We start from the raw sequence: 23,479 nt of genomic DNA, 5'->3' as shown, positions 1-23,479 counted from the left end.
AGCGTATATTGATTGGTTTGTTATAGCATCTGCAAACTATATTAAAGATTTATGGCATTTTTATAATTTTTTTTCTTACTAGTAATGGCAGTGATCTGCGGTTTTTAGCGGTACTGCAACATTGTGACGGGTAGATTGGAGACTTTTGACACTTTTTAGGATGATCAGTGCTTAAAAAAATGCACTGATTCCTGTGTAAATGTCAAAGGCAGGGAAGGGGTTAACACTAGGGGGCAATCAAGGGGATAATTGTGTGCTCCCTCACTGTGTTTTAACTGTATGGGGATAGGATTGACTAGGAGAGGAGCCATATAGTTTTTCCTACTTAGCAGGAACAAACGATATGGCTCCTCTCCTCTGACAGCACAGGGTTTTGTGCTTATACACACAAATCCCTGTGCTGGCGCTCGTGCACACAATCATGTGTGGCCGGGGGCCACACGCATCGGGTCCCCCGCCGTACAAAAAAGGGTAGGACCTACCCGTAGGGGATTTCGCCCAGGAGAGCCATTGTGCCACAGTATATCTGTGTGACATGGTCGGCAAGTGGTTAATATGTGTACCAACCCAGCCTAATGGGGTAAAATACTTAGAAAATGTTAGAACTAATTACATATATATATATATATATAAGTAGAAGTGGCAGCCTATTCTAGGAATGCTACAATCAATTTAGCAGAAGCTTACATTAAAACCGCTTAAAATAAAATGAAATAAAAATGGAAAAATGTCCCTAATCCCCTATTTGATCAAAATTTAAATTGAACAGTGGAATATCATTATTCAAAAAACAAACCCTTTTATTCCTCCCAAGACCTAACTATTATTAATGAACCAATTTATGTCCCATTCAATGTTAAGCCCCTGTGGACAATGGGTTCTGAGCTCATAAAACCAGCGGTTTTCACGCCTGGAAATGCATTGCTTCCCCGCCAGTGGGAAGAAAAATATTCTATACCTTCATTTTTTTTCTTTTCTGTATTTTATTTTATATTTTTGATCTCACAATTATCAGGGATGGCAGTGGTTTAGTACTAAAACCTTTTTCAAGAAACCAACAGGAATAGGTACATTCAATCACACAGTTTTCATCATTCCAGTTGGCTGCAGGGTATCCCCAAAAGCCAATGTTTGAGGATCCAATGCAACTTTTCTAATGTGATTGATTTTATTTGATTAATTTTATGAACCAATTAACAGTGATCAAACAGTGGTTCATTGAGAAGGGCTATTCAAATCAATCACTTGATAGAACTATACAAGTTACATCTGTTGACAGAAATAATTTCTTAGTGCCTAGAGAAAGAGGGAGAAATGATTTAGGGCAGTGGTCATCAACCCTGTCCTCAGGGCCCACTAACAGGCCAGGTTTTATGTATTACCTTGGGGAGATGGAGACTAGAATACTGCAGTCACTAAGCAGAAAATTAGATCACCTGTGATCAGGGCTGGACTTACCATTGGGCTTGACTGGGCTCAAGCCCATGGGCCCCACCCAATAGGGGGCCCCGCCGAGATACATAGCCGAGTGTACTCGGCTTGGCTCCACTCACAGTCACGCCCAGTCCCGCCCTATGATGGACATAACACAGGGACTGGGTGCGACTGTAGCTGAGCCAAGTACACTCGGTTACTCTCTGCTCCGCTCGGGACTTCGAGAAGACCCAAGAGCTGCCGAGAGGGCCAGAGAACCGCCGAGATACACAGGACTCTGTATCTCAGTGCCGCCATTTTTAAACGTCAAGACTGCAATGACAAGGCTGCAAATGACACTGGGGCAAGGCTGCAGATGGATGGGCAAGGCTGCAGATGGACACTGATAAGGCTGCATTGATGGGCATTTAAATGTACGTTTTTTGCTTAAACTTCCCTCCTAAAAGTTTTTTTTCTTAAAATTCCCTCCTAAACTTGGGGTGCATGCTATATGCCTGACGCCGATAAATATGGTAATGTATAGAAGGTAGGGCCCGAAAGTGACTCAAGCCCAGGGGCCCCCACCACCCTAAGTCCTGCCCTGCCTGTGATGTATTTCAGTTATCTTGCAAACCTGGCCTGTTGGTGGGCCCTGAGGACAGGGTTGATGACCACTGATTTAGGGTATGAGTGGTCCTTCCCCACCACTTATTTTAGCCATGTAGAATTAATTAACAAATTGTCAAATAGACACTGGAATATTTTGAAGAGTGGTCAGGTATTGGGCCAGGCTATTCCAAATCGCCCTAGAGCAGGGGTCACTAAATGGCAGACCTGCAGTCTGAACCCGGACTGAATTACAGTCCTATCTGGACTGTGACTCTGCCATCCAGCAGCATGGGTGTTCTCTCCTGGTGATAACTTCCTTCCCATGCTGCTGCCACTGGCAGGCAGAAGGCACACCAGGACCGAGGGCGGGATCACCCAAGCTCACAAGCCGGTTCCTTGCCGCCAAGACACCCGCGAAGACATGGGGTGGTCCCAACAATCAATCACCTGAGAGCCAACAGTCTGTAAATCTGTAAGTACCGCTATTCCCGTTGCCCCATTGACGAAGCGTATGTCAGGCGGAGGAAGTAGTGGTGATGTTAGCATGCCCGCCGAGGCGCTGGGCGCTAATCTGTAATGAATGCCTGTCTTTTAACCAGTCTTGTAAGTAGATGTATATTTTAATAAACTATTAATACGAGTGGACATTGCGCATTTCGTTGGGCATTTCTTCCCTCTCCTAATATATATCATGTCCCATATGACCTTGGGGGATTGATATGTGAAGTGATCCGGAGATTGTGTCCAAGTGATTAATTACCTATGGGCCTTCCTAATGGGTTATACTTGCCATACCAACAGTGAAGGGTGTGCTCACTAAAGCGAGTTCAGACCCTAGTAAGGTTTTACTTTCTGGTAAGAGGCTAATTTATTCGTCTTGGTGTGGAGCATGATTGGGTGATCACCTACAGCGCTAGCACAATAGGATGTGCACATGTTGAACACAATCCTTCAATAATTGACTGTATTAGGGACTTTTATCAATTTTCAAAAATTTTGGGGGAGGAATTTTGCACTTTGTTTTCCTTGCATGATAGCATGGACTTTATGAATATGGATTGCACTAATTAGATGAATTTTAATTAATATAAATTACTGGCTTAAGGCACTATATGCACTTTATTATTAGTTGTTTGCTAGTATGCATTTATATGAGTCTGTTTAAAGCGTCAGTCCGCCCACCACTGCTAAAATTAAAAGTCAGCAGGTGCACATACTACAGCTGCTGACTTTTAATAAATCGGACACTTACCTGTCTTGGAGTCCAGTGATGTCGGCACCACAGCTGATGTTTCCATCAGCTGTCGGGTGCATGCCACCTCCATTTCGAGTAAGGGAACCCGGCAGTGTAGCCTTTCAGCTTCACGCCGGGAACCCTACTGCGCATAAGCGAGGCTCCACTCCTCTCTCCTATTGGCCCGACGACAGGGGGGGGTGGGAGCCCCAGGCGTGACGTCAATACCTGCGGCTAAGGTGGGGAAAGCATACCTGTGAAAGACAGATATGTTGTTCCCTCCCCCCCCCCCCGAAAGATGCCAAATATGAGTACAATAATCGGAAGTTTCACTTTTGGGTGGAACTCCGTTCTAAGCACTTTTTTGATGACAGCACAACATTTCTTTTCCCTTTTGCATTTTTTTACCTGCAAAAAGATGTGCATTTATTATTTTTTCATAACAGGTGAACTTATCCTTTAAACCCTATCTATGCTATGCTTGCAACTATCATTTCCAGTTGTAAACTAGATTTGAACACTGTCTGTCCTAACAAAGGGCTACACATTGAGAGGTGTATTTTAATTCTGCATTGTATAATAATGAAAGGAAGCTCAGCCTGTCCTTGGAACAGACTCATTCTGTTCACAAATGCCAACACTCTACCATAAGGCCTTCTCCTGAGAAACATCAAAAAGGTAAGAAATATTTATAAGCATTTTTAGGTATGCTGTGTAAATTAGAACACATAAACATTTAATGGGGTTTCTCAAATTTGTCTGCAAAAGTAGAAATATGTCTCCTGCTGGGTGCAAAGTGTAGGCACAACTACTGTTGCAAATCTACTTGATTTACTGGTAGTGTCATGGGAGCCCAACATAGTCATGAGCCAATAGCAATGTATATGATGAACGATTGGCCAATATACTTGACTTACTATCAATTTCATAAGCAAACATTTCACCATACATCATCCAGTATGGTCGAAATACAACAGCTTGAGCAAGAGCAAAAGAAGGCTCCTCGTGAGGATGTAGAATTCCTTGCTTTGGGACACCAAAGGCTACCACAACAATCCCCATTATAACAACAATGAAAAACATTTTTGACACCTAAAAAAAAAAAAAATGTTTGATTATGAACAGAAGCTTGCTTAGGAAAATATGCATACATCCCAACTTTTTGAGATAGGAACGAGAGACATCTATTAGCAAAAGTATGTAGGCATACCCCATTCCACGCCCCCTTAAAGCAGAATTTAATTAAAAAAAAGATTAGTTAAACCTACAAGTGCTTTTTTTTACCACTACTATCACTATATCCTGGCTTCTGAAATTTACAAATGCAGCAAATTAGAAATTGGATGAAAGGTTTAGCACTGTGAAACACTTTTTGAAAGATAAATAGTACATTTACATACAACTATACAGATCAGACCAAAATGAGGCAAAAATGAGGAAAGAGGGACTTTGTTTCAAATCAGGGACAGTCCCTTGAAATAAGGAACAGTTGGGAGTTATGAACATGCAGTTCTATATATAGGCTTAAGAAAGAATAATTTTACATTTCCTGACAATACTAATCTGAGGACCTAAGGATTAAAAATTTGTTTGCAGAATTCATAAAGGGATTGTAAAGTCAGACGTTTTTTTCTATCTTAATACACTCTATGCATTAAGATAAAAAGCCTTCTATGTGCAGCAGCCCCCCTCAGCCCCCTAACACTTATCTGAGGTCCCCCTCTGTCCAGTAATGTCTACGAGTGCCTCAGCTGTCCAAGATTCTCCCTCCTGATTGGTGGACACAAAGCCGTGGCACCATTGGCTCCCGCTGCGGTCATTCAAATTCAGCTAGCAAATCAGGAGTGAGAGGGGACACGGGGCTGGGTCACTGTTCCGTGTCTGAATGGACTCAACAGGAGGGAAGGGCCAAGAGCACAGAAGAGGGACCTGAGAAGAGGAGGGTCCGGGCTGCTCTGTGCAAATCCACTGCAACAGTGCCGATAAGTATAACATGTCTGCTATCTTTATAGGAAAAAAATTAGACTTTACAATCACTTTAAATCTGTTGTTCTAGCAGCAAGGCAACCACCAAATGTATCTAAAAAGGACTAACACAAGTTAACTATCACTCATACACACATAAGCAGGCATCTAGTGTTAAGCTGGTCAAACATAGCTCAAGTTTTTGCCAATTCCAGCTAAATTGGCTTCAGTTTGTGCAGTGGGCCACCCTGTAAGCAGCAACCACCTCAGTAAACTTTGAGTAAAAAAAATATACTGTATGTAGCACTGGTATTTTTGCCTTCTAATGCTATGTAATGCTAAACTATGCACAATGCTATAAATTGGTATTTGGCTCCATCTATTGGTATAAATGTAAAATTGACTTTGTTTCTGATTTCTAGAGCATTGGGAAAGCTTAACAGGAAGTGACTTAATCGTTTTTCTTGAGAGAGGACTCACTTACCCAGAATGCACACTCACTTACCCATGAATACTGAGTGGCTGAACTGCATGCTGGGTAGGCAATAAAAGGGCCCGCGTGGCCATTTTCTTTCTCTTGTTCCTGGGATGCATGGCCTGCCTGCAGGGGTCTGTGGGTGGGTGTGTCTCACAGAGTCGCGGCCTACATCGTGTGGAGCAGAACTTGAAGCCAGAGGAGAACCTTACACCACAGCATGATGGAGCAGCAGTGTGGTCGGATTGGGAAGGGTCCAGAGGCACCCTGACTGAGGAACCTGAGAGCTCCTGTTGACCTTGTGAAACGGTACAGCATGACGGCATGCCTGCAGCAAATAGACTGAGATCTTGTGGAGCAGAGGCATCCATCCAGACCTGGTATGGTGAAAGGGCTGTTGCCCAGAAGTTTTGTACCGCACTTAGACTGTTCGCATAGTGTTGCTGGGACCTGTAGTACCACGGAACAGTGCAGTTCCATAGAGTTACATGTGCATAGGCCTCAAGCCTGATTTCATTACCAAGCAACTGCCACTGGAAGTATATTCCCAGGGAAGGAATTCACAAATACTTTGCACAATTGAAGTTACTGTGTTACATTTTTCTACACTGCTTTACTGGTCCGAAATCCTATGGATTATAAGGACTGCAATATAAATGGCTAGCTGAAGAAAAGAAGACAAGAGACTATATTCCTTACTGTAAGGTCTAACAGTGTTGCTATTACCTACTAGAGACTGTAGGGGGAATATTGAGTAAATATACTGTGTTATCATTCTGTTCAAATATTGTGTAGCACATTACAGATCTCATAGTGTCTGCACATTGTGCTGGAAGTGGGAAGGTGCCTAGCGCTGAGGTTGTTGCCTGAGCATTGGTCCCACTTGGAGACACGCCTGCAGGAGCAATACAGGTAACTCTCATGTGATAGCCATTCACAATTACTTGCTTCATTACTGTGTCAGGATTGTATACCAATTACGGTTCTTGAGTTTGATGTTTGAACCTGTTCTAGTAAGCTTATCTTTTGGTTTAATACAATCTGTTGTGAGGCTTGTTCATTCTCCAAACAGGTGCAGCAGTGTGTACCCAGGTGACAACACAGGTAAAGTGAATATAATCTGTGACTATTCAACTGTCTTTATTATTATTTGGTTTTGCACCAACAATGTTACACAGCTGTGTCAAGCGGGTTGAGCCAAATCCTTGGGGGTGGAAATTGCAGAGTACAGGCCCATTTAATTATCAGCCGCTCCTTCGGGGGTAAGTGCTACAAGTATATATCGAAGGGGTATGGTGGAAAATTGGCAGTTGAACAGTGATTGCATCCTATCAAATGAAAGCAGTGGCTATCTGAATACAATAGGGAATAGAGTCCTCCATTCATATTCTTTACCATTCTTTACCATGGATGTATGGCTTGCCTTAGGCAAGCCATACATGGTTGGAATCTCGGCCAGTTCAGCAGGAACCAGTCAAAACCGGTAATGGGCAGGCTGAATGTACCAAGTTGATCGATCAATCCACATGGGTACAGCCAGCCTGCCGGATTCTCTTGCGATTATCTCTAGCGCTTGTTATAGCTGCTAACCATAATCACTGTCTTCTCCTGGTAGAGACGGCTTCACCCGCTGAGAGAAGACACGGGCCCAACAGGAGGGATTCCCACATCAACACTGTCTGTGGTGATGGGGGAATCAAGCATTGGGTTGCAGGAAAGAAATTTGCTCTGTGTATGGCTGGCCTTAAACGGGCAGCCCTGTGCAAGGGAAGAAAACCCTGATTGGTGAGAGTTCCAACCCTTCTCTTCCAAGACTAAGTAATGAAAGGAAGCTAATAAACATGTAGATTTGGAATTTGTATATATAACTGATATATAACAGATTTTTTTAGTTTGAAAATAATTCTGCTTTAATTATTATTTTTTTCAGAAATGCATACCTGTATTAAAGAGCGTTAATCTCTCCTTCTGAAAGTCCTTATTGTTTGGCTGTTATGCTGATCTTATGGCTTTACTGACCCGGAAAAAATACACATGTAGGGATCTACTGCCCTCTACTGTGTGAATTTGCAAATGCCTGTAAATATATTATGTGCAGTATGTACTTTCTGCCCCTGGGTCATTGGCTTTGAAACCCTAAAAGGAGGAAGAGAGAGATAATCCCCCCTGTTTACAGAGGCCCTATCCTGGGCGGTGTCCCTGACATATTTTTCTTTATCAAACTCACCCTTCCACTTAGTGAAGGTTCTGGTTCTCTTACTTACACGTTTAGCAGGATGTCCTGTTTGGGGAGACCATTTTGCACCCCCCCCCCCCAAAAAAAAGCCGTCAGTACTTAACTAGCTGCATATTTCTTTTTGGCTCAGTGATTGAATGCAAGATGGACAGGGGGCCAGCAATGGAAGCAACGGTTCATATTAACTCAATATTGCAAAATATTAGACCATATAGGCTTACCATTTTCGCCAATATAAAAACGTACAGGCCAGCATCTTGATTCACATTTAATAAATCCAACAACCTCACAAACCAGAAAATTGTGTTGAGACAGTAGATTATTCTTCCAGATTCAAAAACGAAATCCTCACTAGAGGTGCTGTTGGTTATATTTCTAGAGCCGAATCTTAGACCAAAACCGATGAGGAATGTTAAAATTCCCAAGAATTCATTAACATTCAAGTAACTGCTGAAATGTGTTTTAAGCTTCTGGCTTATTTTACCAGCCTCTGAAATGAAGATCTGCAATGAAAAGAAAAATGGGTTTAGCGGGGCTAGGTTAAGATGGGTATAAACGCAGAGAACTCACAGATCTCCCCCACTGCGCTATTTTAATTTGAGGGTGGTGACTCCCACCTGACAGAATACACACATTAGTGCAGTATGCTATGATTAAGCATTTATATTGATGTGAAACACAGTAGCCTGTCTGTACCTTTCATCACCATGATGTAAGAGATTTTGCCATGAATAAAAGGTGTTATTCGGAGTGTGCCCATTCAGCTATTTTCTTCTATTTTCCACACACATTAGTACAGTAGCCATTGACTACAGTGGCTGATCAAATGCTGATTTTCCAGCATGACTTTTTAACAGAAGTCAGTTGTTAGACTTACTTTTGTTGAACAGAGCAGGGAATACACACATTGAAATTTAGCCAGTTTCCAGCTGAACCAGCCAAATTTCTATACAACTTTACCCTGCTTTAGTTTCATTAGTGGCATAAAAGTGGGTAATAGTGGTCAGTAACATAGAACAATTAGTCACAGATTAACCTCACGTACCTAATGGTTTGTTATACATGGATCAAACTTCAGCAAGTTTAGCCCTCTTCAGCACCACCTGCCAATTGTTCAATTAACTTTTGTGCAAGGAGCCAGGCAGAACATTTTCAACCAACTCATCCAATAAGATGCAACCATTGTTCATGTACTCTGGCAGCCACTAATGCCTGCTCTCAAATTACAATAGCCAGCAGGGTAGGTTTTCCATCTTCTCTATTTACTGTGGATATAGGAATCTGTTACATTACTTCTGTAAGTGTATGGTCAGCCAAACAGAAGTGATGAAAGATGACCACTGCCTGGTCGCCACTGGGGGAAGGGGGGGTGTTCTGAAGTCTTAAAGCGGTAGTAAATTCTACCGTTGATTTTTTTTTTTTAAATGGCCCTCTTCAGGCCCATGTTATAATGTGCCACTATGCACCACATAATAGCACATTCTAACAAACTTAACCTGTAAATAAAATCCCCCCAGTGGCATGCTGACACCACTGCCAGTGCTTCCATCCTCACACCATCTTCTTTACGGGTTTGCGCTCTCTGGTGATTTGAATGGCCGGGCCATGATAACATCACTCCCATGCATGCGTAGGGGAGTAATGATTGTGCAATAGCACTCTCTGCATTCAGGGCACACTCAGTGTACTCTGAATGCAGAGTTACTGCTCATGCGCCAGTGATGGCATTGACTGCAGACAATGTGAATATTTTCTAAATGGCTCAAGTTTAGAAGATATTCACAGTCCCAATACCGATACTAGTGTCCGATGCTTGATCCGATACTTGGGCAGTCAGGGGTAATCGGTGCGGTGGTGGAGGGAGTTACAAGCACCGATCCCCCTATATAGATTTCAATATAGCAGCTCACAGCCGCTTCTCCTCCCCTTCCCCGCAGCTTTCAACTGCTATATTGAAATCTATACAGAGGGATCTGTGCTTGTAACTCCCCCCACCGCCGCACCAATCACCCCTGACTGCCCCTGTATCCACCTCCAGTCTCCCACTGTGTCCTTCAGGCTCCTCCGGTCCCCCTCCGTGCTCCGCTCCCCCCTCCGTGCTGCTGTCCCCCCATGTTACTGTCCCCTTCCATGCTCCTCTCCCCCCTCTGTGCTACTGTCCCCCTCCGTGCTCCGTTCTCCCCTCCTTGCTACTGTCCCCCTCTGTGTTCTGCTCCCTCCTCCATGCTACTGTCCCCTTCCATGCTTCGCTCCCCCCTTCGTGCTACTGTCACTAGAGGTCGACCGATATGGGTTTTTCTCTGGCCGATGCCGATATTTAGAAATCATGGCGGCCGATAGCTGATATATGATGCCGATTTTTTTGGGCCGATATGTTAGGCCGATTTTATTTTATTTATTTATTTTTAATCCCCCTTGATCTAACACACCTTTCCCACTGGAGCGTTTTTCAGGCGCTTTTGGGCTAAAAATAGCGCCTGTAAAGTGCCTGCAAAATGGCTCCCCTGCAGTCTGTGTGAAAGACAGAGTGCTTTCACACTGAGGCGATGCGCTGGCAGGATCTTAAAAAAAAGTCCTGCAAGCAGCACGTTTGGAGTGGTGTATACCGCTCCTCCACCACTCCTGCCCATTGATATGAATGGGCACCACTGCCGAAGCGCATGCAATGCGATTTGGCAGCGGTGCTTCATGGGCGCATTTAACCTCTTCCTTGGCTGCTAGCTGGGTTATATGTGCCCCACTAGCAGCCAAATAGCACCGCTAAAATTATGGTAAAGAGCCGCTAAAACTTGCGTTTTACCATCAACGTCTGCCCGCTCCAGTGTGAAAGCAGCCTTCATAAGTGATACAGAAAATTTCTTACACTTAAAGCGGAGGTCCACCCTAAAATGGACCTTCCGCTCATCGGATTCCCCCCCCCTCCGGCGCCACAATTGGCACCTTTCAGGGGGGAGGGGGGTGCAGTTACCTGGATAATCCAGGTAACTGCACCCACTTCCGGGCTAGCTCTCTGCGGAAAGGGGCGTACATTACGCCCCTTTCCACAAGTGCCCGCCCCCTTCTGCAAGTGCCCCGCTGCCTGCAGGGAAACACACAGATCCCAGAGGCAGCGGGGACCGTCCTCATTGCGCAGCGTGGCTCCATTTCCTGATTCCCATACCCAAGATGGCGGCGGCAGCACTCGAGTGTCGATCTAGAGATCGGCTTCGGGTGCCGACATTGCGGGCGCGCTGGACAGGTAAGTGTCACTATTTTAAAAGTCAGCAGCTGCAGTATTTGTAGCTGCTGGCTTTTAAAAAAAAAAACGCGGAGTCCCGGCGGACTCCCGCTTTAAACATTTATTAAACAAAACAAATCTCCAATCAGTTTACTTGTATGTATGATCTAGATTAAAAACAAAAAAAAAACCTATATATTAAATAAAAACGGGTAGTCAAAACTTTTGGACAAAAAAAAAAAAAAAAATGGGCTAACTTTACTGTTTTTATTTTATTTTTATTTTTTAAATGGTGTATTTTTTTCCCAAAAAAATGCATTTGAAAGACCTCTGTGCAAATGCCGTGTGACATAAAATATTGCAACAACCGCTATCGCTATTTTATTCCCTAGGATCTCTGCTAAAAAAATATATATAATTTTTGGGGGGTCTAAGGCCGCGTACACACGGGCCGACTGTTCGCCCAACTTTGTCCGCTGAACAGTGTTTGGGCGGACAGTCCGCTCGTGTGTGGGCTTTCAGCGGACAGTTTCAGCGGACAGTTGGACGGACAAGGTTTTTCGGAATTTCCGAAAAACTGTCCGCTGAAACCTTGTTTCAGCGAACAGTCCGCTCATGTGTAGGCTTGTTCGTCAAACAAAGTTGTGCGCATGCTCAGAAAGGATTTTCACGCCGAAAGCTATAATGCAGTGTATAGGACGTCGTATTTTTTGTCCCGTCGTACGTGCCGTTCACGTCATCGCGCACGGTTTCAGCAAACTGTTCGTCCATGCTAATTTTGAGCGGACTGTTTGCCGAAACTGTTGGACGGACAAAGTTGGGCGAACAGTCCGCCCGTGTGTACGCGGCCTAAGTGATTTTCTGGCAGAAAATACAGGATTTTTACTTGTAAGCAACAAGTGTCAGAAAAGATTTAGTCTTTAAATGGTTAAACTGAGAACTTCTACACAGAGATGACTTCATTCATTCAGAAGTGTAAACATTGTATCATTTAGTTCTTTTCTTGGCAGTCTGCCCAGAGAGGAGGAAAGTGTTGCTATGACGACTCAGGCAACTCACACTGACTTCTTACAGAAGTCATTTCAAAGTCCCGCTGTAGAATCGGCTTTTTATCAACACAATCGGCCGATGCCGATTATTTAAAAAACGGCAAATATCGGCCGATATATCGGCCGGCCGATATATCGGTCGACCTCTAACTGTCACCCTCAGTGCTCCCCTCCATGCTCCCCTCCGTGCTCCGCTCCCCCTTCGTGCTACTGTCCCCTTCTGTGCTCCGTTCCACCCTCCGTGCTACTGTCCACCTCCATGCTACTGTCCCCCTCTCTGCTCCACTCCCCCCTCCATGCTACTGTCCCCCTCCGTGCTCTGCTCCCCCTTTGTGCTACTGTCCCCCTCCATGCTACTGTCCCCCTCTGTGCTCTGCTCCCCCATGCTCCTCCACCCTCTTTGTCCTGGATCTGTCAGGATGGAGAGTGGAGGAAGGAGCTGGTAAATATGTAATTTACTGGCTCCTTCTTTTTCCAAATGAACAGAGTCAGCGACTGTGTTTATGATGCTTCAGTTTATCAGTCGTTGTCTCCTCTCCATTCATGTCTAGTGCAGCTGAGGCTGTAGAGAAAGGGACTGGGCAATCTGTGTCCTCAGTCCCTTTCCCTGTTTCAAAGGGGAGATGTCAGGGGTCTATTAATCTGATGGCCTGATATCTCACCAAAGCCCCTCAACAGGGCAGATAAAAAAAAAGGAATTGTAATAAATATTTAAAAGGTTAAATTGTAAAAATAATAAAAAAATAACAAAACACACTGACTCTGTCCACTCCCCCCCCCCAAAAAAAAAAAAAAAAAAAATATATATATATATATATATATATATATATATATATATATATATATATATATATATATATATATATATATATACATACACAAGTATATAAAATTAAAAAGTAAAAAAATAAAATTGCAAAAAATAAAATTGGTAATCATTATCGGCAAATACTTGAAAAAAGTATCAGTACTTGTACTCTGGCTTAAAAAAGTGGTATCAGGACAACCCTAATTCACAGTATGTACAGGTAAGCCTTATTAAAAGCTTCATATAAGCTTTATTATAAGCTATAGTTTACAACCGCTTTAATACAATTCCTATTTCTTCCCTATTGTTTCATGCGCATTTCTGACGTTACTTCATTGTTCATAAAAGAATTCGGTTCATTGACAAAAAAACTGATCAATGCATATATTGGTAATAAAGACCAAATACACAATATATTCAGCAGGGTTAACGTGAAATTCATGTTTAGCTTTTAATGACTGGGACTGGAAAGCAGGTAAAAACTCAATCAGGATCCTGGTGTAAAGAAATTGGTGATTCAACCCCCCTGCCCCAATGTCTATCCAGAGCATTAACATTCCATTTTAGCATAGTTTGGCTTTTAAACTCTGTTTCATACACACCTCACGCATTGTCTCGACACCTGTAGTGACTATGGTTATGATCACAATCCACTCTTGCACAGAAGGTAAAGTTTCCATCTTAACCAGGACGACATAGGTGTAGAGCATCAGGAATGCTAGATACACTAGCTAAATGCAGTAAACAAGTATAGGTTAATAACTGAACACGAAAACCACCAAAAATGAGACTATATTAATAAAAGTAGCCACATGATAGAAGTATAATATGCTCTAAAATATACATGGACAATGGGCTACTTATTTGGAATGGAATTAACATGTAATTAAAATGGAATTAACATGTAACCAAAGACAAAACTGGGGGTAAGAATACCTGTCAGGTTTTTATTGCTTTCTGTGCACCCTCTCTATATATTTTGTTTACTGTTATCATGAAAAGTGAAAGTAAAAGAAAATCCCAAATTTTGGAATGATACCAGAACAGCAATAGAGGGGAAATCTTCCAATGGGTACACTAGTTCTTCTGACTCTGGTGGCAGCCTAGGATTTCCTCACTGTGGAGGGATTTCCTCTCATTTTCTATTTTGGCTATGGGACAGGAAGTGAAGGGAAATCTCTCCTACGGGACACAGACGACAAAAGAAAAAAAAAACTGACAGTTTATAACCCTTCCTTACTCTATCCAAAATTAAAAATATTTAATAGCTATACCCTTTGATACCCTTTCAAAAAGTCACGTGAACAGTGATGCAACATGCCAGAGAGAGAGCTGGGTGACGTCATTTCCGGTCGCGGCCGAGACGAAAGTTCCTATGCTTCTAACGCTGACTGTTTACAACTTAAACTTTAAGTTATTTGTGTGTGCTAATAAAACTATTTGTGGAATTACAACACTATGAAGCCTTCCCCTGCCTTTATATGTGTATGAGCCTTCTCTATCCTAGTGATTGTGACTCTGCTGAGAAACATCTTAGGAATCGATCGGCCACCATTTTGGATTGATTAGTGTTGGAAATACCAGACACACTTATCAGTTGGATTTATGAGGTGAGAGGCTGGGGGAAACGGTGTGGCACGCAGTGGATGGTGGAGATTTTCTGGATATTGGCACTCTACACTTTATCTATGATGAACTATATTTGCACAGTGTGGATTCACTAAAGTATCTGAATACAATTTTTTTTTTTTGCACTCTATATGGGACTATATAAAATTGTATATTTTTCGACTGAATTGTACATTTTCGGATGAATTAGCAACACATTTTTTGGTATATATGTTTTTTATTTTTTACATTATGTCATACACCTTGAATGTTGAAATTTTTTGGGGGATATTGGCACTTTGCACTTTACTTGAGATGAACTGTATTTGCACGCTGTGGATTCACTAAAACAATTGGTCTATCTTTTTATTAGATTTTTTTATTTTAGTCTGTTGAATTGCATACTTCTCTGGAATAATATTTTTTGCACATTCAATTCACTGAGTGTTATTTGCACATTGGTTATTGCTAATTGCAGATTTGCTATTTATTATTTTGCACATTGGAATATTTGAATTTTGCATTTTTTTGCACATTGCGGTATTTGCACTAGTTGTATCACTTTGATTAGCTATTTATTCATAATTTTATTATTATTTATGCAGCAAGCGCCACATTTTCTTGATTATCATTTAATAGCTATAGAAGTTTGCATCCTGGGTATGTTTATGTTAACAAGGAAGCAATGTTAAGCTGGCCATACATGGTTCAGTTTTTTTTGTTCAGCCAGCAGCCTGAACAAAAAAAACGGAACCGACTCCTCGTATTCTCTCCGCTGCACTATTGTATTATGACAGCAGGGAGACTTTTTTTCTGATGGGGGGGGGGGGGGGGGTTGAACAGATGCCGATCAGTAGATTGACATCTGTTTGACTACAGTGGACCACATGGATCAAAGTTCAGACATTCCTTGCTGAAGCGGTTGAATTTCAATCCATCTATGGACACCTTTAGAAATAATGGTCCACATAGGTCATAATTATAGAAAAAAATTCTGTTATAATTAAATCTACAGTAAAAAATGATAGTTGATACCTGATTGGAGTCCATAGATAACAGGGACTAAACTTTTAGACAGCACAAAGGAGGCCAACTCAAGTAAACTTTTCCCCTTGGACATAAGCTATCTACCCATCATCAATGCAGTACACCCAACACTGCAGGTGCTGTTTTTCCAGTACCTATGTCGGCCAATCATGCATACCTCTACACGACAGACCTAATTAATGCATTTTCAGCAACTGAATACAATGAAAATGTATCAAGAAATATGGCATTTACCGTGTTAAACCAGAATTTCACAATTGGTGCATGGTAAAATGCAAAATACTTCTGTGCCAGAGGAAGACGCTGATACTTTCCTTCAATCCTTATTTCAGGATGATTTTCTCCAGATCCATCATGAAATGCATGTTCTTTACAAGCACCCTATAACATAGTAGTTATGAATAGTTAAACTGTATAACAATGAGCAGAAATATGGTAGGGTAAGGAAATGCGATAAATTCTGCTTTAGTAGCTGGCAAACCCTAAAATGTATTAGAAAGTGGCAGGTGTGGCAGTACAGTTATTATACAGTAATTCAATATGTATCTTCATCTGCTAATGATGCTGGAGATATAAAAGCTGAGTGTGTTCAGCACCCAAGGTTCTATTCTTTCCATTGGTTTAATAATACTTGGTTTAGTAATACTGTACAATATAAGGAACATAACTCAGTATCAAGACAGTTCTAAATGTAGATGTTTATGGCCTTACCAGAGTAATTCCTTCTTCAGTGTATTTTACATCATCCCGTTCATTCTGTATCATCTGATGGGCACCCTCAGACAATGGGATGTGGGACATTTGTGCCTTGGTTTTGTAATTAAAAAATGGAATAACTGGTGGCAGAAAAATGCCTAGAATCACCTAGAAAAAACAAATGTATCAATTTTTTATAACAGTTTTTATTGTGTACAAAATCAAATAAATTCAGCCACTAGATACATGTATTACATCAGGGATACGCAACCCCCGGCACGGTTGCCTCAAGCGACATGCAAAGCCTATTTTGCTGGCACTCGACTCCCTCCCCATCAGCAGTGCAGGGAAGTGTCAGTGAGACACTAATGCATTCCAATCTCAAAATTCCCCACGCTGCACCTGCACTGAGGGGGAGGCACTGGGCCCCACACATTGTAAAAGATGGGAAACATTGTTTGGTTCTCTAACTTTGCTGTAGCTGCGATCGGCAGCTTTTGTGATGGGGAAGAGATTGGGTGCAGTTCTGCTGGGGGGGGGGGGGGGGGCAGTCCCTGTTTCCAAGAGGAGGAGGACTGTCATTGGCCCCTGCTAAAAGCAATCACAGTCCTGCTAGCCCCGCCCACCATCTGGAGATCTGGAGGAAGATGACTTGCTTGGTTGCCACTACCAATCTCAGGAAAAAAGGGATTTCACTGTGATTGAGAAAACCACAATCAGGTGACAGTGAACCTTTGCGTCACTTACTACATAACCCCTGCACCCCAGCCAGTATTCACTTATTCTCAGCTGTGGGAGCCCAACTTATGATCTTGCAGACAGGCCCGCTGCTTTCAGAAAATACCCCATACCTGAGCTCAGAAGTGCAGGGGGGTACAGTGGTGGGTTAGATGTGCAGGGTTGTACAGTGGTGGGGCAGATGGGCAGGGGGTACATTGGTGGAGCAGATGGGCAGGGGGTACATTGGTGGGGCAGATGAGCAGGAGGGTACAAAGGTGGGACATATGTGCAGGATAGTACAGAGGTGGGGCAGATGTGCAGGGGGTTACAGTGGTTAGACAGATGAGCAGGGGTACAGTGGTGGAGCAGATGTGCAGAGGGTTACAGTGATGGGGCAGATGTGCAGAGGGTTACAGTGGTGGGGCAGATGTGCAGAGGGTTACAGAGGTGGAGCAGATGTGCAGAGGGTTACAGTGGTGGGGCAGATGTACAGGGAGGACTTGATCTGAGGTGTAAAAGTGCAGGATATTATTTACTCACTACTAATCAAGTAGTTTACAGCATTTATTTTATAAAAAATCTGTTTCATGATTGAGAGTGTGGATTACACAGGGCTAGGGGGAGGATGACGTGAAGACACAACGTCTAGCATGGTGGGAGGGGTATGTGTGAGCGGGAGTGTGGCTGTGGGAGGCTGATATCGCCAGAGCGTGAGAGGCTCCGAATCGGCTGCTGACAGCTCCCGAGCCAGCTCCAGACCCTGAGTCCCTCGTATTGCCCGGAGGCAGCTTCCGACAAGTTTAAAGAGGAGCCCACTGGGGTGAGACCGGTGGTAAGGTAAACAGGAGTCGGCTGTCTCCCTACCCCCCGCTCTCTGCCCCCTGCCTCTGCTCACACCGATGACCAGCCTATGCAGCCCCTATTGAAAGTACACTGCGTCTGCGGCTGATTAGCTGGACGGGATTGGAAAACCAGGATCGCTCTGAAGGACAGAAATAAGAGGTACCCTGTATCATGTATGACATGTAAAAACGTTATCTACTATGGGAAGCTAGTGGTACACCTGGACAGGCAAATCCTAAGCCCTTGTACACACGGTCGGAGATTCCGACGGAATGTGTCCTATGGGACCGTTTTGTCGGATAATCCGACTGTGTGTGGCCTCCATCGGACTGTTTCCGTCGGAGTATCCGACGGACCAAGTTTTCCAACTTGTCCATAAAATTTTCCGACAAAATGCTCCGAGCGGACATACTCCGATCATGTGTAGCCTACTCCGACGGACAAAGTGCCACGCATGCTCACATCAAATTCCGAGACCAAAGCTATTGGCTACTAGCCTGAACGTAGTCCCATCGTAACGAAATAACGTCATCACGTTATGTACAATCGGATTTTCCGACAACTTTGTCCGAACGTGTGTATGCAACAGTTTCAGACAAAATCCGTCGGACAAAATCCGTCGGACAAAATCCAACGGATTTGGTTGTCAGAATGTGTGTACAAGGGCTTAGAGGTTGGTAAGAACTTTTTCCTCTACTCATTTAAAAGAGTGGAATACGTTAATCAGGGAACCCACCACATATAAAGGATAAGACATTCGGATATCATCTGCAAATACATTTCAAGCTGTAAACAAGAACAACAGAAGCGAAATGTGATGTGTGGAGATAATCTTAGATTCCTTTGAATTTATCTCCTAATTGGGCTAGTATATGTGATGGGATTTTCTGCATATTTTTTATGCTCTCTGTGATTCCTTGCTTTGTTTTTTTTTTCTCTCTGGGTACCCCTCTTTAACCACCATACTAACGGTTGCAAAAAAAAGAAATTATAAAAACAACGACAGTAAAAAAGGTGTAATAATCTGAGACTTACAGGATAACCAACTGGTAAGCCGACTGAAACACCAGAAGTAATTTCTCAAATAGTTCCAGTTCAGTAGCAGTATTATATGGCCAAGAGGTACGGTAATCCCTAAAAGGACACCACATGACTTTTTAGCTCTCTTATAGACTGGAGCAGAGTTTTTATAAAAGTAAACCTGGGTGCTGGTACTCTTGACCAATCAGGTTTACCATTGCTTTGAAAGATAACCAACGAGGGCAGCTGACTGATGGTAAAACTCTGGGAGGAAAAATTTGCAACTGAATCGCATAACTGCTTGTTTGTGCATCTGGGATCAGTAAGTTACAAACGGTGCCTGGTGGAGTGGTGTACCAGAGGGAGTGGATATACTTTAACACTTTATAGGGTCGGGACTGTCTAAGGCAGTCCCCATCCTAGCGAGAATCATACTTACTAGTGGGGGACCCGACAAGCACAGGACCAAAAACTACAGTCTATGAGCACCTGACACAGACTAGTCAGTGTTAAAAACAGGAATCCCTTCAAAACAGATGCCTGAAGTTTATGCATGAAAGAAGAAGTAAGGACTAATAGTAGGAGGTTTAAGTCTGGTCGTCTATTTTGTCCCCGCTATTTATTATACTAAGGTGGTCAGTTGTGACATATAGAGGGCAGTCACTGACCCGAATTGCAGATAATTAGGATTGTAAAAGGACTCTCAGAGGCAGGGGAATATAGGATACTGCTGGAGGCCGCAGGACTTGTAAACCCTAAGGGTGTACAGGACTGGAAAAGGGAGGAACCCTATTCAGAAAGAAGAGACACAAGAAAGGAAAACTGGGGAAACGAATAAGAAGGGTAAAGGAAACCATCATGAGTAAATCTACGAGCAAAGTAACAAAGGGGGGTCCCCCCAAAAACCCAGAAGGAAAAAACAACTGACAGTACAATTGAGCAGTATATGACCCAAGGTGTAAGCCCAAAAAAACAGGAAGGGGCAAGACGACAACACCCCAAAACAGATAAGAAAAAGGGAACGGATAAAAAATCTGAGGTGACATCCGACCAGTCCAGAGAACACTAAACAACTGAAAGTGAATTGAAAATAAGTAAAGCGGAAGAACAAAGAGTAGAGGACCAATTACCAACAAAAGGAGAGATGATGGAGATGCTCCTGCGACTAGAAAATGCTATTAAAGCAGATATCAACTTGTTAAGAGTCGACCTGGGGCATCTGCTAACAAGAGTGGAGGTGGTGGAGGAAAGAATGGATAAACAGGCCCAGGAGGTATGTAAATTAAAGGAGTTGGTCAAATCATCACAGCAAAATCAGAGGAGATTACTTTATAGACTTGAAGACCAAGAAAATCGAAGTAGAAGACAAAACATGAGAATCCGATCAGTACCAGAAGTAAGAGGAGAAGATCTAAAGAAAATTATTAAAACAATATTTAATCCCTTCTTAGACAAAGGTAATGAAGAATTTCCCAAGATAGAGCGAGTACATCGGGTTGGTAAACCCAGAAATACAGACCTAGACCGACCCCAGGACATAATTGTCAGATTTAGATTTTATGAAGACAAAGCAGAAATCTGGGCAAATCTAAGATGAAAGGCCTCAGCCCAATATGAGGGCATAGAGCTGCAAGTATTCATGGACCTAGCTCCAGAGACATTGGCAAGAAGACGTATGTTAAAACCCCTACTTGAGAAGATGAAAAAACAGAATATAATATATAACTGGGGGTTTCCAGTATGTCTGTTAGGTTTCAAAGAAGGAATATCAGTAAGGCTGAGATTCCCAGAAGAATTAGGGGACTTTTTTTAAGAGGCAGGGGTATCAACGGGGCTAGGGAGGAGTGGGTGGGCTGTTTGGGGGCTGGGGGTGTGGTGGAGGGCTGGCTCGCCCCCCTCCCCCTCCGTGAATGGGGGGGCGGGGGGTGCGGAGGCACATGTGGGAGGCCTATCCCAGAAAGGCGACTCAAAGATGGTCAGGTTACCCAAGGCCATCAGCGAGTCGGAGGCCGACATAGGGCCAGGGGGGAGGGGGCGGGGAGGAAAGGGGGAAGGAGGGAGGGAAAGATATCAATAGGTTTGATAAGAAATCTACTAAATCCCAGTATAGACGAGAGAAACCAAAACTGCATAGTGAAAGAAGAAAGCCAGGATGACAGTTATAAACTTTATGACATACAACGTCAAGGGATTAAATATGCAGAGTAACAGGCATAAGATTCTAAAGGAGCTTAAAGAATATGACGCTGAGGTGCTTTTTTTACAAGAAACTCACATCTCACACGAATCAAACATTAAGTTATACTCTAATGATTTTCCGATTTGGTATTACGGGGACACAATTACAAAGAAAGGAAGGGGGGTGGCAATAGGGTTCACCTAGAAGATACGGTTTAATTTAGAAAATAGGGCAATAGACCCTGAGGGAAGATATCTTTTCTAAAAGGCAAATTAGGGGAAATGGAGTGTACTTTGGCAAACATATAGGCCCCTAATAGCAATCCTACAAAATACTTAACAGAAATTTTGGGAAAGTTGATGGATTTTAAGAGAGGATCCGTGATATTAATGGAAGATATGTTTCTGTATAGACCCGGCAATAGATAATACGTCCAGTGTACAGGGGACAAGTAATGTTCAATTAAAACGGGTTAAACAAAAACTGTACATGTGCCAAATGGTGGACGCGTGGACAATCCAGCACCCAAAGGAAAAAGATTTTACGTTCTACTCCCCTGTACACGGGACGCATTCTAGGATTGACTATATCTTTGTAGATCATAGAGCATTGGAAAGAGTAGTAGAAACCAGTATAGAAATAATTACATTTTCAGACCATGCCCCCATAAAGATGAAATTGCTAATACCTGGAGATCAAAGAAAACCCTTTACATGGCGTTTAAATGAAGAAATAATCCGAGAAGTAGAAGGATATAAAAGGGTCGGCCAGGAATTAGAACAATATTTCTCGATAAACGACACAGAGGAAATTACAGGACAAACCCTATGGGAGGCTCATAAGGCCTACATTAGGGGGATCGATAGCGGTTGGATCAAGGAAAGAAAAAAGAGAGATCCGAAAAAATTAAAACATTAATGGAGGAAATATTTAGAGTAGAACAACAACATAAAAAACATCAGAACCAAGATAGAATGTTGTATCAAAAATGAATAATCAAAAGGGATGAATTAAAAGCTTTAATGGAACATAAGACCAAAAAAACATTCAACCGAATAGCCAGAGAAAGGTATTGGGGGGGGGGGGGGATAAACCACTAAATATCTAGCAAGAATGCTCCACAAGAAAAAATCTATAAATTTAATAGGGAAAATCCAGACTGGTAATGGGGACATGGCCCATACAACAAAAGAAATTGCAAAAATATTTAAAAACTATTATGAGAAGCTATACTCAGTAGAACAGAAGGAGGGACTGAACGAGGGGGAAAAAAAAAAGAAAAATTAATGACTTTTTGAATAATGCTAGATTAGCAAAGATTACGGATATCGAAAAGGAAATACTAGAAAGACCCATAACTGAAGAGGAAATAAATAAGGCCCTAGTAGACTCAGCCCCGGGGAAAAAATATACTACTACAAAAGGTACAAAGAAATTCTAGTCCCTAAGTTATGTAGATACATGAATGGTTTAGGAACAGAGTATGAAATGAGTAAGGAGGCCTTGTCCGCCTCAATAACTGTAATCTGGAAGGAGGGGAAAGATGGGACGATGTGTTCTAGTTATAGGCCAATATCATTGCTCAACACTGATACAAAATTATATTCCAAAATATTGGCAGGCAGGATGAAGCCCCTGATGAGTTTACTGGTACATCCGGACCAGGTGGGCTTTATACCAGGAAGGGAGGGAAGGAATAATGGGGTGAGAACTTTGCATCTGCTGCCGCGGATGAAGGAGAAGGGGAGCTTGAGTCTATTCCTGTCGACGAATGCCCAGAAGGCTTTCGACAGGGTAGACTGGAGCTTCATGTTCCGGACACTGGAGGCAATGGGAGTTGGACCAAAAATGGTCCAGCAGATTAAGACACTATATCATCACCCGATTGCAACCATAAAGATAAACGGTACGTTGGTGCCCATTGTCACCCCTTTTGTTCGTGTTATCCTTAGAGCCATTACTTTCCACGATCCAAAATGACCCAGAGATAAAGGGATTTGAAGTAGGAAATGAAGAACATAAACTGGCAGCATTCACGGACGACGTATTGTTTTAAATAAGTAAACCAAGCAACACAATGCCCAAATTAACGAAGGTGATAACACATTACGGCGAACTGACAAACTTTAAAATTAACCAAGCAAAATCTGAGGTTCTAAATATCAACACATGTATATCTGAAAAAAAAATTTAAATTCCCTTGGTGAAAAGAACTAAAATACTTAGGTATAAAACTGAAGACTTCATTGGAAAAGAAATATAAATTAAACTATATCCCATTGCTAGATGAAATTAAAACTGAAAATACGAGACTGGTAAATAGACCACTCACCTAGTTGGGACACATCCATTCACTCAAG

General features: G+C 42.6%; 1 protein-coding gene across 1 annotated transcript in view; it reads right to left on the bottom strand.

The window, feature by feature from the left end:
* The window catches only part of LOC143963324 (transient receptor potential cation channel subfamily M member 7-like), a 189,973-nt gene that overhangs the window by 74,441 nt on the left and 92,053 nt on the right, over nt 1-23,479 (bottom strand). The window contains exons 18-22 of the mRNA XM_077472928.1: nt 16,373-16,525; nt 15,896-16,042; nt 13,609-13,737; nt 8,154-8,435; nt 4,174-4,348 (exon numbers count right to left, since the gene is read on the bottom strand). Coding sequence (XP_077329054.1) covers nt 4,174-4,348; nt 8,154-8,435; nt 13,609-13,737; nt 15,896-16,042; nt 16,373-16,525 — 886 coding nt within the window. The remainder of the gene's footprint in view (nt 1-4,173; nt 4,349-8,153; nt 8,436-13,608; nt 13,738-15,895; nt 16,043-16,372; nt 16,526-23,479) is intronic.

Source organism: Lithobates pipiens, unplaced genomic scaffold (genome assembly GCF_037356315.1).
Source record: "Lithobates pipiens isolate NorthernLeopardFrog02 unplaced genomic scaffold, aLitPip1_a1.2 Scaffold_8, whole genome shotgun sequence".
Classification (NCBI taxonomy): domain Eukaryota; kingdom Metazoa; phylum Chordata; class Amphibia; order Anura; family Ranidae; genus Lithobates; species Lithobates pipiens.
The sequence above is the reverse complement of the archived record's forward strand: the minus strand, read 5'-3'. Positions and strand labels throughout refer to the sequence as shown.